At 41.9% G+C, this 12,192-nt stretch overlaps 1 protein-coding gene across 1 annotated transcript in view; it reads left to right on the top strand.

Annotated features, from left to right (window-relative positions):
- Positions 1–7,478, top strand: part of ska2 (spindle and kinetochore associated complex subunit 2) — a 14,159-nt gene extending 6,681 nt beyond the window's left edge. Inside the window, exons 4-7 of the mRNA XM_010786076.1 lie at positions 4,141–4,212; positions 4,833–4,875; positions 5,393–5,519; positions 6,416–7,478. Coding sequence (XP_010784378.1) covers positions 4,141–4,212; positions 4,833–4,875; positions 5,393–5,519; positions 6,416–6,542 — 369 coding nt within the window. The 3' untranslated portion in view covers positions 6,543–7,478. The remainder of the gene's footprint in view (positions 1–4,140; positions 4,213–4,832; positions 4,876–5,392; positions 5,520–6,415) is intronic.
- Positions 7,479–12,192: the final 4,714 nt, after the last annotated feature.

Raw genomic sequence — 12,192 nt, 5'->3', positions numbered from 1 at the left:
TGCATTAGGTAACGCGAGATACGGCTGATACTTGCGCATTAGTTTCTGTTATGGATCAGTATCAACAGTCCTGCCAGTAACGTTACTATATTATCAATGCTACTTTAGTTATAGCCTGATATATGATAGCTAACTTTACAATGTTGTGATGTGACGTTAGCTAACATTCTGTAGCTAACGTCGGTCACTCACCAAGCTGGTTCTCCTCACACCACAGCTCAATTTCTCTCCGATGGCCGTTATTTCTTCTAATCCTTGGCTGCTCCTGGTCTTTTGGATGCCTAACAGGCTCATAATTATAAGGTTGTGGTCCATCATATGCATTCCAATATACATTTTCAACTTCTTCTGTGTCGAAACTAGCATTGGGATCCATGTTTATTAATACGTTACACCGGTCGCTCTCCCCCTTGTTTCCCCTTTGTGACGTACGCGGGAGGTCACGTTGGGAGGCTTTTTGGATGCGGAAGTAAAAATGTCTTACAAAAACGATGCCAGATGTCACTGTAGTGTATATGTATGTATATTTTTGGGAAAATCTAGTGTATACATCATTTTCCTACACATTTATTCACAGGTGTCTTTAACCTGGAAGTTCCTCTTTAACGTTACACATTGCACTCATATTACTCACCGAAACCTTGTAAAGCCGGTCCCGCATACTGGCTCTTACAGAACCGACTAACTCCCCTTTCGTGAATGTACAGCTCTCAACATGCCCAGACTTGTAATGATTTTCGCCTCGTTCTGAAAGAAAGGTGAAATGTGCTAACGTGACAGCCATCTTTGTGTTGGTGACGCGTATTTTGCGAGACCATAAGATATGTAGTTCACAGAGCTGCTTCACACAAAAAATGTGTTACTTCATAGTTTTACGACACATTCTTATTTTTTTGACTTGCAAAGTTTTCTTTTAAATTGACAAACATCATATGTGTAATTCGTGGCACAATTCAAACGGGATCGAAAGATAATCTTTCTCTCTCCATTGACTTCAATGCATAACTTTTCCGAAATAAGGTCCCATGGAGCTTAACCGGAGGGGGAGGGACTTCGCCTCTCTATTGTGTAGTGTTTGGAGGGGGGGGCACGAAATCATAATCTCGCCTAGCTCACCAACATGTCTAGGACCGGCCCTGGGTAAAAAGGACACAGTTAATATATCAAGACTACTAGGGAGAGAAATACAGCTTAACTACAGCTAACATTTGAAATATAAAATACCATAGTAAGTTTTCTAAATAACTGATGACTGTGCATTTGTTGCAGATTGCTAAGAACGCACTGCAGCTTTAATGACCTCATTTCATTATCCCCCACCCTCCTTCTCTCTCCACGTCACATTCTGTCATCTTCAGTTTTTTTATTTCCCTCTCTCATGTCTCTCTCTCTGCTCTGTAGATGAATGCTGACACTGTGTGCCCCCCCCCCACCCCGAATTAGCCTTCAGCAGTGCTTATATATGGCGCCATGTCCTCAAGGACTCTCTTTCACTCTCTCCCTTTCCTCTTTTCCACTTTGCTTTATCATGATTGAGTTTATTTCTTTAGTGATGTTAAGAAATGTGCTTATTGTTCTCACTTTGCCTTCCTATTTAGTATTTTAGAAATATGCATACTGTGTCAATGTTCAATGTTCAATGTTGCATCAGTTTTAACTACAAAGTAAGATTGATATAATAATGTGTATGTACATATTGTGACGGACCGGTTTCATGTAAGACAATATTTTCAGGGACCGGCCTCCAAAGTATGGGGGGGCTGGAGTGCTGCCGGAGCAGGAAAACCAACATTTGCAGTAACCACAAGGCGCCTTTCACATGCACCGTTATTGCATGCTCAAAACAACTGTTGTCAATGGTCACGCTACTTACGGCTGTGTCCTTAGTTCAAAGTAGTTTAAAGGGGACCTATTGTGCAAAATGCACTTTTTTATGTCTTTTATACATAAATATGTGTCCCCGGTGTGTAAGGAGACTCACAAAGTTTCAGAAAATACAACCCTCTCTCTTTTCCTCCTTACCCACATCTCTAAAAAATAAAATAAACGGGGGTGCAAACGAGCTGATCCAGGATTTGGGTCCTATGACGTCATTGGTCAAATGTGGCACACGTGACACGTCCCAACCTATCGTCTCCGTATACAGTCGTCTAGCTGAATCCCCTCTCGCAGCTGTGTGTATCAGAAACAATGCACAGCGTGTTTTGGGAGTAATATGGTCTGTTTACATTAGCAAGCATCGCCAACACTCAGAGATAATGCTGTACTGGAGAGAATATGTGTAACGTAATGTCCTTGCGGTAAACCCTGCGAGAGAGAAACGTTTGAGCTCCATACTGTTTCAGAAATAATAAACCACTTTTTAGTGGTTTGGAACATAATATGGCATTTAAATCACGGCAGCGTTTAGCTGAGATTCTCCCGGTAGAAAACTCTCTTAGCAGGGGAAAGCTGCGTGACGCTACAAAGGGGCGTGGCTAGCAGCAGCTGTTCCATTTAAAGCTACGGTCACAGAATCAGTTTTTTGGGAATAGGGCTGTAATAGAAGGATATGAGGCATGGCTACAATGGGTGATCTGGTTGGTAGTTTAAGCAAAAAACTTTACAGACATGTTTTGTATAGGTATGGCTCGACAATATATTTTTTAAATATAGCATAATAGGTCCCCTTTAACTTTCGAGCAGCAACGTGCACCGCTTGTGAAGTGACTATAAACACCCAATCACAGTCGGAATATATCTTTCCTGTCTTCCGTAAACATCAGGCTTCGGTCTACATTTTACGAGTTCTGCTGCTAAAATACCACCATCAAAATATCTTCTTGAAACTAGTACTGGTGTCCTGCAGACCAAAATAGGCCAACAAACACACAGAGCCAAGGGCGTCGCAGCCATTATATGAGGGTGGGACAAGTCCCCCCACTTTTTGAAATAATTAGTTTAGACCCCCCCACTTTTACCATGTGGAAAGTCCGTGAATCGGTCTATCCACTCGCCGCACTTTGTAGAGCGCTGTGTCAGTGCTTCACTATCAAATCCATTCCACTTGCTTATTGAGAGAATGCCCAAATCAATGAAACTCCGTACCATGTTTTCACTGCTACTTTGTACCAAGGCAGATTCTCCCATAGCGCGCAATGCTGCATATGGTTGAATAAACATTTTGTTCAAAAAATAAAATAAATGAGGCCCGAGATCTGTTGTATGAAGCGATGCCGGTAGCAGAGGTAAGGCACACACACCAAGTGTTCAGGACATTGTTAATACAGCGAAAATCAAAGCTGACGATCTCTTGGTTTGATATGTTTTCTCCCCCAGACAACATGGACATAAGAACATGTTTTTCAAAGAAGAGGAAAGTAAGTCATCAAGCTGGTAGCAGTTAATCAGTTAACAGTGATGGCGGCGGCAGCAAAAGCGTCTCACTTCTTGAGAGGAGTTTCGTCTTTATGTCATGATAGAGAGATACAAATACTGAATAGTTTAGATGAGAAAAGGCATCGAAATGCCAGGTTACTAGTATTTATCATGTAAACAGGGAACATGAATAACCCGATCTCTCTGTGCTCATGTAAACACCATATCCCCAATATGAACATAGCCGGGATAATACTGGAGCCTCAGTTCGATAAGAGATTATTTTCTGAGTTCTTTAAGGTACTCTCTCTCAAAATGGTAATGTGCATTATGTTTTAATTATACTTCTTATCATTCAGAAGCTTTTTGTGTGTGTTTATGTTTTACTGAGTGCTTATAGGCAATTTCCATCCCAGTATTCAGTTAACTATTTATTTTCTGTGCACATTACATAGACTAGCTAATATTCTATCTACTGCTTGGGACTTTGAGTCTTCAAAATGTCCAATGTCACAGACTGGGACTTGTACATTTTTGGCTTTTGGCTCGTTTTAACAGACTGACAAAGCCAGCAACACAACAGATATTTTTTTTTAATGTGATCTAGAAAAACAAATATAGCATAGTGTGGAAAAATCCCCCCCAACTCCAACCTACCTATACCTGCTTTCTCCTTATTCTTGGATGGGTGGAGCTAAGACATCTCTGTCTGCATATGATCTATCAACCAGCAAACCTTCAAAAAATACTTTTTGAGATTGTGTGTGTGTCACCATGCTGCAGGTTGATCCAGCGACAGAGTCAGAGCAGGAGTCAGCAGAGCTGCTGGGTGCAGCTGTCAGTGAGCCCACAGAGGTAAGACATGATGAATAACCTCTGATGACCTCTGCATTAGAACAAAACAACAGCTACAGATGTGAGGATTGTTCCGTCTCGCGCTCCGCAGGTCAAATATTAATATCGACAAATGTACTTGGGACCTCTACCCCACTGCCACTTTACCCCATGTGGTAGAGCAACACAACTTCATACCATTCATTTGTTTGCATCTCACATATTTATCTATTATTACAATAAGCAGTATTTCATTTTACATTCTGACTATAGCTCATCTTATTCTATTTGTATATTTCACTTATGTCTTGTTTATATTTCTGTTGCATTGTTGGAGGAGCCTGGGACTTAAGTTGTTCCCTGCCATAACTACACAGTAGCTGTTCATATAACAATCAAGCACAAGACCACCTGCTTTGTATTTGTGTGCAATGACGTCCACAATCCAGCGGCGAGTGACTGCAGCCCTTCCCAGAACCACCGACAAATCGTGGTTCTGACGTTGTATTCATGCCATGTAGATTAAGATGAATGTGAATCAGCTGTGTGCTGTCCTCCCTTTAACACATCGTGAGACTCTTCACACACATCTCATCTTCCCCTGGCCATTGTCACACTAAAGATTTCTGCTTTTCTCTCAGACGCCTCCTGCTGCAGCAGCGTCTGAACCCCCGCAGCCACCGAGTGAGTCCCCCACTCTCTGACACTATACTGTCCTGAACTGTTGAATAGGATGCTCAGAAATGTTGCACAGGCAGTCCTGTTCCCCTCAGGAGGAGCTGGTAAAGTGTTGGTGATCCTATGACTTTAAAAAATATAGTATTCTGACTTTAATCTCAGAACTCAAAACATTTTCCACGTGGCCCTAATCCTCTTCCCTACATGGCCTTTTTGAAAACAGCTTTTGGGTCTCTTTTGTTTTGGTTTATGCAACAGTCCCTGACACTTAACAATCAGAGCAACCCGTCTAACGAAGGGTATATTGTTAACGTCTGTAGGACACAATGACATGTTTATCTTGTGTGGGTAGTGTCATGGAACCCAGACTCTATCAGTGTTACACGTGGTCAGTAGTCAGTATCTAGTACACCAGCTGTTGGATGGTTTTATAACCCACTTCCTGTCACCACTACTTGGTTTAAGATGTCACTTGGTATGAGTGGGAAGTCAAACTATGGCTGATATCTGTGTGTGTCCACAGGCTGTGAGTATGAGGATCTGAGTGAAGCCATGTTTGAGTCGCTCCCTCTCAGTGTTCGCGCCAACATCAAGCTCTCCGACCTCAACACCTTCTACCAGCAGCTGCAGCAGCACAGCAGCACAGACAGGTCGAGACACTACACCCATTCTTTTCCATTTTCAGCACAATACCATCTTAATATCTACGTGGGTAGCATTTGAATGATGCCTTTGTATGAAGATGTATATCTGTTGGCAAGACTAATGTTTCAGAGTAGTACAGGAATGAGTCCTGACTCTGGAAATGAGTTAGCATTTGACCACTTTCAGTTCTCACGTCTTTAAGTTTTTTTTGAACATGTTTTTGGTTAGATGTCTGAACTAAGGTCTTTAGTTAAGGTTCAGGTTATTTATTGGTACCTGTAGGTGGATTTAGGTTGCAGATAAAGACAAGGTGTCCATCCTGACGCACATTCTAAAAACAACAGACGCATCTCTAATAAAGGTATACCCTGCTCCATCACATCTAAAATAATGATAACAAACACAAGTACAAACATGGGCATTTGACACACAAGCTGAAGGGGATTTCACTTTGTGTTCTCTGACAAAAATGACATCAGAGCAAATACTCCACTGGTGAATGTCTGAAGCTTCTATCTGTCAAAAATACAGCGGTTGCTAACAAGTGGATGTGACTACCAAACGCTGAACATTAGCCGCCTTTAGTTTAGCGGTTGTGATGTGAAGTTATGTGACCGTGATGCAGGGGCGGATCTACGGGGCAGCTGCCCCCCCACTGTAGAGCCTTTCCCCCCCCAGCTGTCCCCCTAACTTTTGTTTCCTTAAAACTGTACTAAAACAAACCTACACTATTTCCACAAGCTTCTCAAGCAACGAAACAAGCATTACATTAGTTAAAAGTGAATCATTTTAAATATCATTTTAGGCATACCACTGTATCTGCACATTAGCTGCATCATGTGATTGAAAAGCCTGCTGTTGGCATGATCAGCTGTTTGTGTCTTCCCCCCCCCCCCTGCAGTGCCCCCCTCAGTGTGCAGAAGATGAAGCAGATGAAGATGAAGGTGAGCGATGCCAAGCTGAAGGCCCTGCAGCAGCTCTCTCTGGTGGAGCTGGACAGGAAGGGCCACGTCCGCCTCGTCATGTGAGGCCCCCGGCCCCCAGAGACTGTTGAGTGAGGGGTGGGGGGTTGTCTGTGGATTTGCTCCATCTGGAGTAGTAAAGATACTGAGGGCCCCCACATGTTTGTGGGTACATTGGCCGTGTTTTCAGCCCTCACGCTGTTTCCTGTTGCAGTTTCAACAGGTTTGAAGCATGATGGGTATTCAGATGCTCAAGCTGCAGCTGTTTTTTTTATTAAGAGACATCTACAGCTAACACATCACTCAAGAACTTTGTCAAGTTAAGATAAATAGGGTCAATTATTGATAAAACATTCTTATACAGAACAATGTAAAAAAAAAAACGGCTCTTTTTCAATGGCTCTAACGTTGAAGACGGCAGAATCTTTTTACCTGCTACATACAAACTGATTTAGTTTACAGAATTTCTGAACACATTTTTGAAAAGTCAATGAATACAGCTCTGCCTTTAGTATTCGTAACCAACAAGCCAAATGCTCTTGTAAATAACTCAAAGAAACACACTTCAAAGAACACTTCCTTAGTTTGACTGATGAACACTGAGCCTGGTCCTCACACACTCCTCCTGTACTGATAAAAAAAGGTACATTTTGTTTAAGTTGTTTGATGAAACACATTTCTTATTCAGTTCTGGAATCAAATGTACAGAGTTTGTTATGGAAAAGAAGATTTAGCATTCTTGCACTTTGGATATAAAGTCTATTTCAAATAAAACTGTAAATACGCTTGATAATGGTAATATAACTGCTAATGGTAGCTAACGGATACATGTGATAACCTAATTATATTAAAGGTGCTGTATATAAGGAAACTGCTGTTTGTGAAATACTTCTTTCCTATCTTTGACTTGCCGTGTGTGTGTGTTTGTTTTAGTCTAGCCCAGGTTTTTCTTAAGCAGACTATGTATGAATCTTAATAAAGTTTACCAGTTGGGATATTCTTCAGGTTGTTGAGCTGTGAGTGTGTGAATGGTCTCCTACTGGTTCTCATTCATCCTCATCCTCCTCAGCCTGTCCTTCAAACAGCTGAATCCTAAAGAAGGGAGGCACTGCATTAGTTCATGTTTTCTATTGTGCTGTAGCAGTTTGTTAGACAGATGAACAGCTGCCATGCTGCATGACTAACTGAGCGGTCTCTACCCTGCAAATTAAAACATAAGCAGGGTTTCCCACACATAGACTATACTTGGGCGGGCCGCCCAGGTATATTAACGGCCGCCCAAGTATATTTCGCGACCCATTTAGTTTTTGTTTTTTTTATTAGTTTTTTTTTTTCTAATCTTTTTTTATATATCATTTTTTTTTGTATTCGTCCATGACCACGACGCCATCTGCGATCGATTAACTTGTGGACAATGATCCCTCGCTCCCTTGCTCTGATCTCGCCTCCTTCTGGCCTGTTAAGTGGCCTGCCTCACACAGGGTGACTGGCTGTCCACATGATGTGGCCTGCCAACATGGCCACTCACACAGATCATAAATCAAAGCCCTTGATTGGTCTCTGTGTGTCATTCAAGCTCGGGATAACCTCAGCTCAGAGGCCTGTACTAAGAAGCTTGTTCAACCTAACCTGGATATGTTTGAGTTAGCCGGTTGGCCTAATCCAAAACATACGCGCTCTCGCTAAACTGTACTACGACGCGGGTTATCAAGTGGATCGCTCAAGCCAGCCCTAGTTAGGTGCGCGTTCACATGAAAGGGTTGGTATTTGGAGCATTCGACCAATCACAAACATGGAGAAGCATACTTCCTGAATGAAAAGTCAACTTTAATATTAGACAAATATAAAGAAGTTAAACTTTAAACATCCATGACTTAAACACTTTATCCAGGATAAAAGCCACATTAGCTGCACCTGCAAGGTGAATACAGCTGGAAAAAGTGTTTGAATGCGTACATTAACAGGTTTATGATATCACTGCCCCGTCTAAGACACGAGTGGATCTGACTTTAATTACATTTGTCTCGAGTGTTTCCTCAACTTAATGTGTCGCTTTAAAATAATACTTCTGCATACAGTATGTGACACTGTGAGTGTTGCACGGCCAGATACGGCTCAGCTGACTCAGATAAGGAAATATATGATACATTCTGATGTGATATGCCGCGGATTGTACTTAATGTTACTCTGATCCGGTTACTTACGTTGTGGCAGATATTTAAGTAAGCTTTCTTAACGCTAATGTTATAATAGTCAGATTGCTCTGAAGACGGGAGGTGATATTCTATTAATGTTCACGTTCACACAGTCGGTGATTTTTGCCGGCCGTCTTTCCTGCAACGGCAGCTTTTCTGTTTTTCCTTTCTCCTGTAATATGACTTGATCGCTTTAAACTCCGCACACTGAGCTCTGATTGGTCAGACTCAGCAGGCAGTGCTTTCACTGAGTTGAGCTCTTAGCCTGCAACCTAACCTGCTCCGGGGCAGGTTAGCCGCACAGCATAAGTTACCATGGAGATCTAGCCTGCTAAAAAGAGAACCAGCTTCGTAGGACCGGAAACCCCGAGTTTTCCCTGAAGTTAGCCCGCTAAGCGAAAATCCTGCTTCGTAGTATACCCCCCAGGTGAGGTAAAGGACTCTCTGAGTGTTTAGATAGTTAACTTAGTCTAAGTTCTCAGTGGGTCTCAAATGGTGTGGTCACCATTTATGTAAACACATATTTCCATTTGAGAGGGTAGTGTAGGGTAGTCTAATGGATAGTGAGGAAGGCTGTGAGTTCAAATCCCGGAACACCACCACTAGTGTGCCCTTGAGTAAGGCACTTAGCCCTTAATTACTCCAGGGAGAATGTCCCTGTAATTGGTCATTATAAGTAGCTTTGGATAAAAGCGTCAGCTAAATGTAATGTAATGTGATTAGTAAAATATGCATGAATAAATAAATAAAAAGTTAACTAGGTGAAAAAAGGTAAGATACACTTTTAAAACTTGTTGAGAGCTAAAACTAGTCTTTGCTGCTGCCTCAAAGAGGAGCAGGGAGGAGAGGAGAGAGACAGGAGAGGCTGGTTCAGGAGCACAGACACACTCACAACTATAAATGAACCAAAAATAAATTAATANTCATTCGTTGTAGTATTTTGATAGTATGATTTATTTTGTAATTAATGTTATTCAATCAAGCCTCAAACTGATGGCACTTGTCCCTATAGCCTGTTTTAAATTGAAGTTGTCTGAGGTCCTTACCATCAGCTTCTCTTGTAGTAATAATAGTGTACCTTAATGTCCCAAATGTGCACAATGTAGTGACTGCTTTTCGTCTTGTTGTTTACTTAGTTGTGTTTCCTGTATTTTATATGTCTGTGTTATGTGTAAAGGTTAAAGGTGGGGTAGGTACGTTTGAGAAACCGGCTCGAGATACACTTTTTGTTATATTCCATGGAATGCTCTTAACATCCCGATAGCAATGAATATCTTAAGTGCTTTGACAAAAAATCCATAAAAAAATGTCATCTGTGGAAGGCTCTGTAAGGAAGTGGCATATTTTTTCCGGTTGTGTATTTTAAAATTCTAGCTCACTCGAGCTGGTTTCTCCAAAATTACCTACCCCACCTTTGAATAAAAATAAAAAAACAAACAAACAAATTAATCTTTTTATTTTTTATATGTCAAATTCCTCCACGTACCACTAGCGGGAGCTGGCGTACCACCAGTGGTACGCGTACCACAGGTTGAGAACCACTGCTCTAGGTCAATTAAATGTCATGCTTGCGCATATGTTTGTTAGCTGAATGACGATAAAGGCAGCAAAGGGCTCGGCTTCATAATTACATGTTTACAAAATATACTTATACTAGTAAAAGCCATCTTATTTGCATATTCTTTCTCTAGTATTTACTTGCATTGCATTTGACATTGAAGTTATCCAAAAGTATCGGAATGTTCAGTTTATATTACTTTTATATTGTGATAGTTAGATTACATTTTTCACAGATAATTTCGAATGGAATACAGCTTTAAATTAACCCTCCCAAACAACCAAGTTTTAATGCAGCTAAAGAATTATCCTTTAATATCAGTGTGAACGCAGCCTCACAGTTGTGTGTTGGTTGTGCTGTGGTTAGTTTGTAGTTGTGTGCAGGTTAGCTGTTAGTTCTCAAGGCAGCTCTGTGTCTGATGATGTGTTTGCTGCTGACCTTTAAACAACTCTGTCCCATCATCCTTCTCTTACAGGGGCCTGCAGGGAGCACACACACACACACACACACACACACACACACACACACACACACACACACACACACACACACAAAAACAGTTATACAGATAGGAAAAGGATAGACGATACTGCAAATAACAAGCATGTAAATAGGTTTCTGCTGGCATTGGAATACAGACCGTATACGAGGGAGAATAAACACACAAACATACTAATATGAACACACACACTCACACAGAAGCATCACTGTCTGAGGTTTGGTGGTAATGAGGCCTGTCATCCTTCCACACTGCCTCCTCCCTCCCTCTTTCTCTTTCTTTCTTTCTTTTTTCATTGATCCACTAACAGATCCCCAATATAACAACTTGCAGTCACTGTGGGATCCTCCCCTCTTTCCTTTCCTCCTCCTCTTACCCCTACCCCTCCTCCTCCTCGACATGCATCCCTCCGGACCATTTAAAAACCTACCACCACTTTCTCTCCTCCTCCTCCTCCTCCTCCTCCTCCTTCTCTCTGTCTCTTTCTCTCCGTGTCTCTCTATCGCTTCCTATTTCTGTCTTTCGTCTACTCCAACGCTCTCCTCTTGCCCTCCGTCTCTGGCTCTCTGCTGGTTCAGACAGTCTTGTTAAATCGGCTGACAAACGGAGAGAGGGTTTTCCCTTTCGCAGCGTGCTTAGGAGAGGTGGTGGATGCTTAAGGTTGTAGTTTGTCCGTGTGTCTGTCTGTCTCACCCTGTGCTCCTGTAGAAAAATAAAAGACGGGAAATATAGAGCCAGCTGAGATGTTTCTAACAGGACAGAGAACCAGAACATGACATTTCTCTGAGTTTGTGCCACTGCTTAAATGCTAAAGGGGCCCTATTATGCTCTTTTTTTTTTTTAAAGGTTTCATAATTGTACTACCTCTTTTCCCCCTCTGTCTGAAACCAGAGCACAGTCTGCTCTGATTGGTTAGCTGTCCAGCTCTGGTGTGGTTGGTCAACCCTTTAAAGATGTCCTGCCTCTTAGCCTATCACATAAAATGTGTTGGATCGCTAGCCAATAAAATTGTGAATGTTACATAGTGATGTCACTATGTTACAGAAGTAAACAAAGGAGTCCAATGGAGGCGTTTCAGGCAGGGGGAGAGAGTGGGAGATAAACTCCCTCTGGATGGAACACAGGAATGTTAGCCTTTGCAGCCTTGACATGCACACAATATTACAGGAAAGGGAAAAAAAGATACAGAGGGGGGAAAAAAGATGCTGCAACACAGACAATATGAGAAAAAAGAACACTAAAACATGTAAACATTTCACAGGCATGCTAATATAATCCTGAAAATAAGCCTAAAAGGGCCCCTTTAAGGACTTTAAGGTCGCATTCACACCAGCCTTGTATAGTCCGGTTGAATCGAACCCTGGTGCGTTTAGCCGCTTGGTGCGGTTCGTTTGGGTCGGTGTGAAGCAGGTGTGAACACAGTCCGAGACCTCTTAAGTGAACTAAACAACCGGACTCTGGTCC

The sequence above is a fragment of the Notothenia coriiceps genome, unplaced genomic scaffold (assembly GCF_000735185.1).
Source record: "Notothenia coriiceps isolate Sejong01 unplaced genomic scaffold, NC01 NC01_scaffold00028797, whole genome shotgun sequence".
NCBI lineage: Eukaryota > Metazoa > Chordata > Actinopteri > Perciformes > Nototheniidae > Notothenia > Notothenia coriiceps.
The sequence above is the reverse complement of the archived record's forward strand: the minus strand, read 5'-3'. Positions and strand labels throughout refer to the sequence as shown.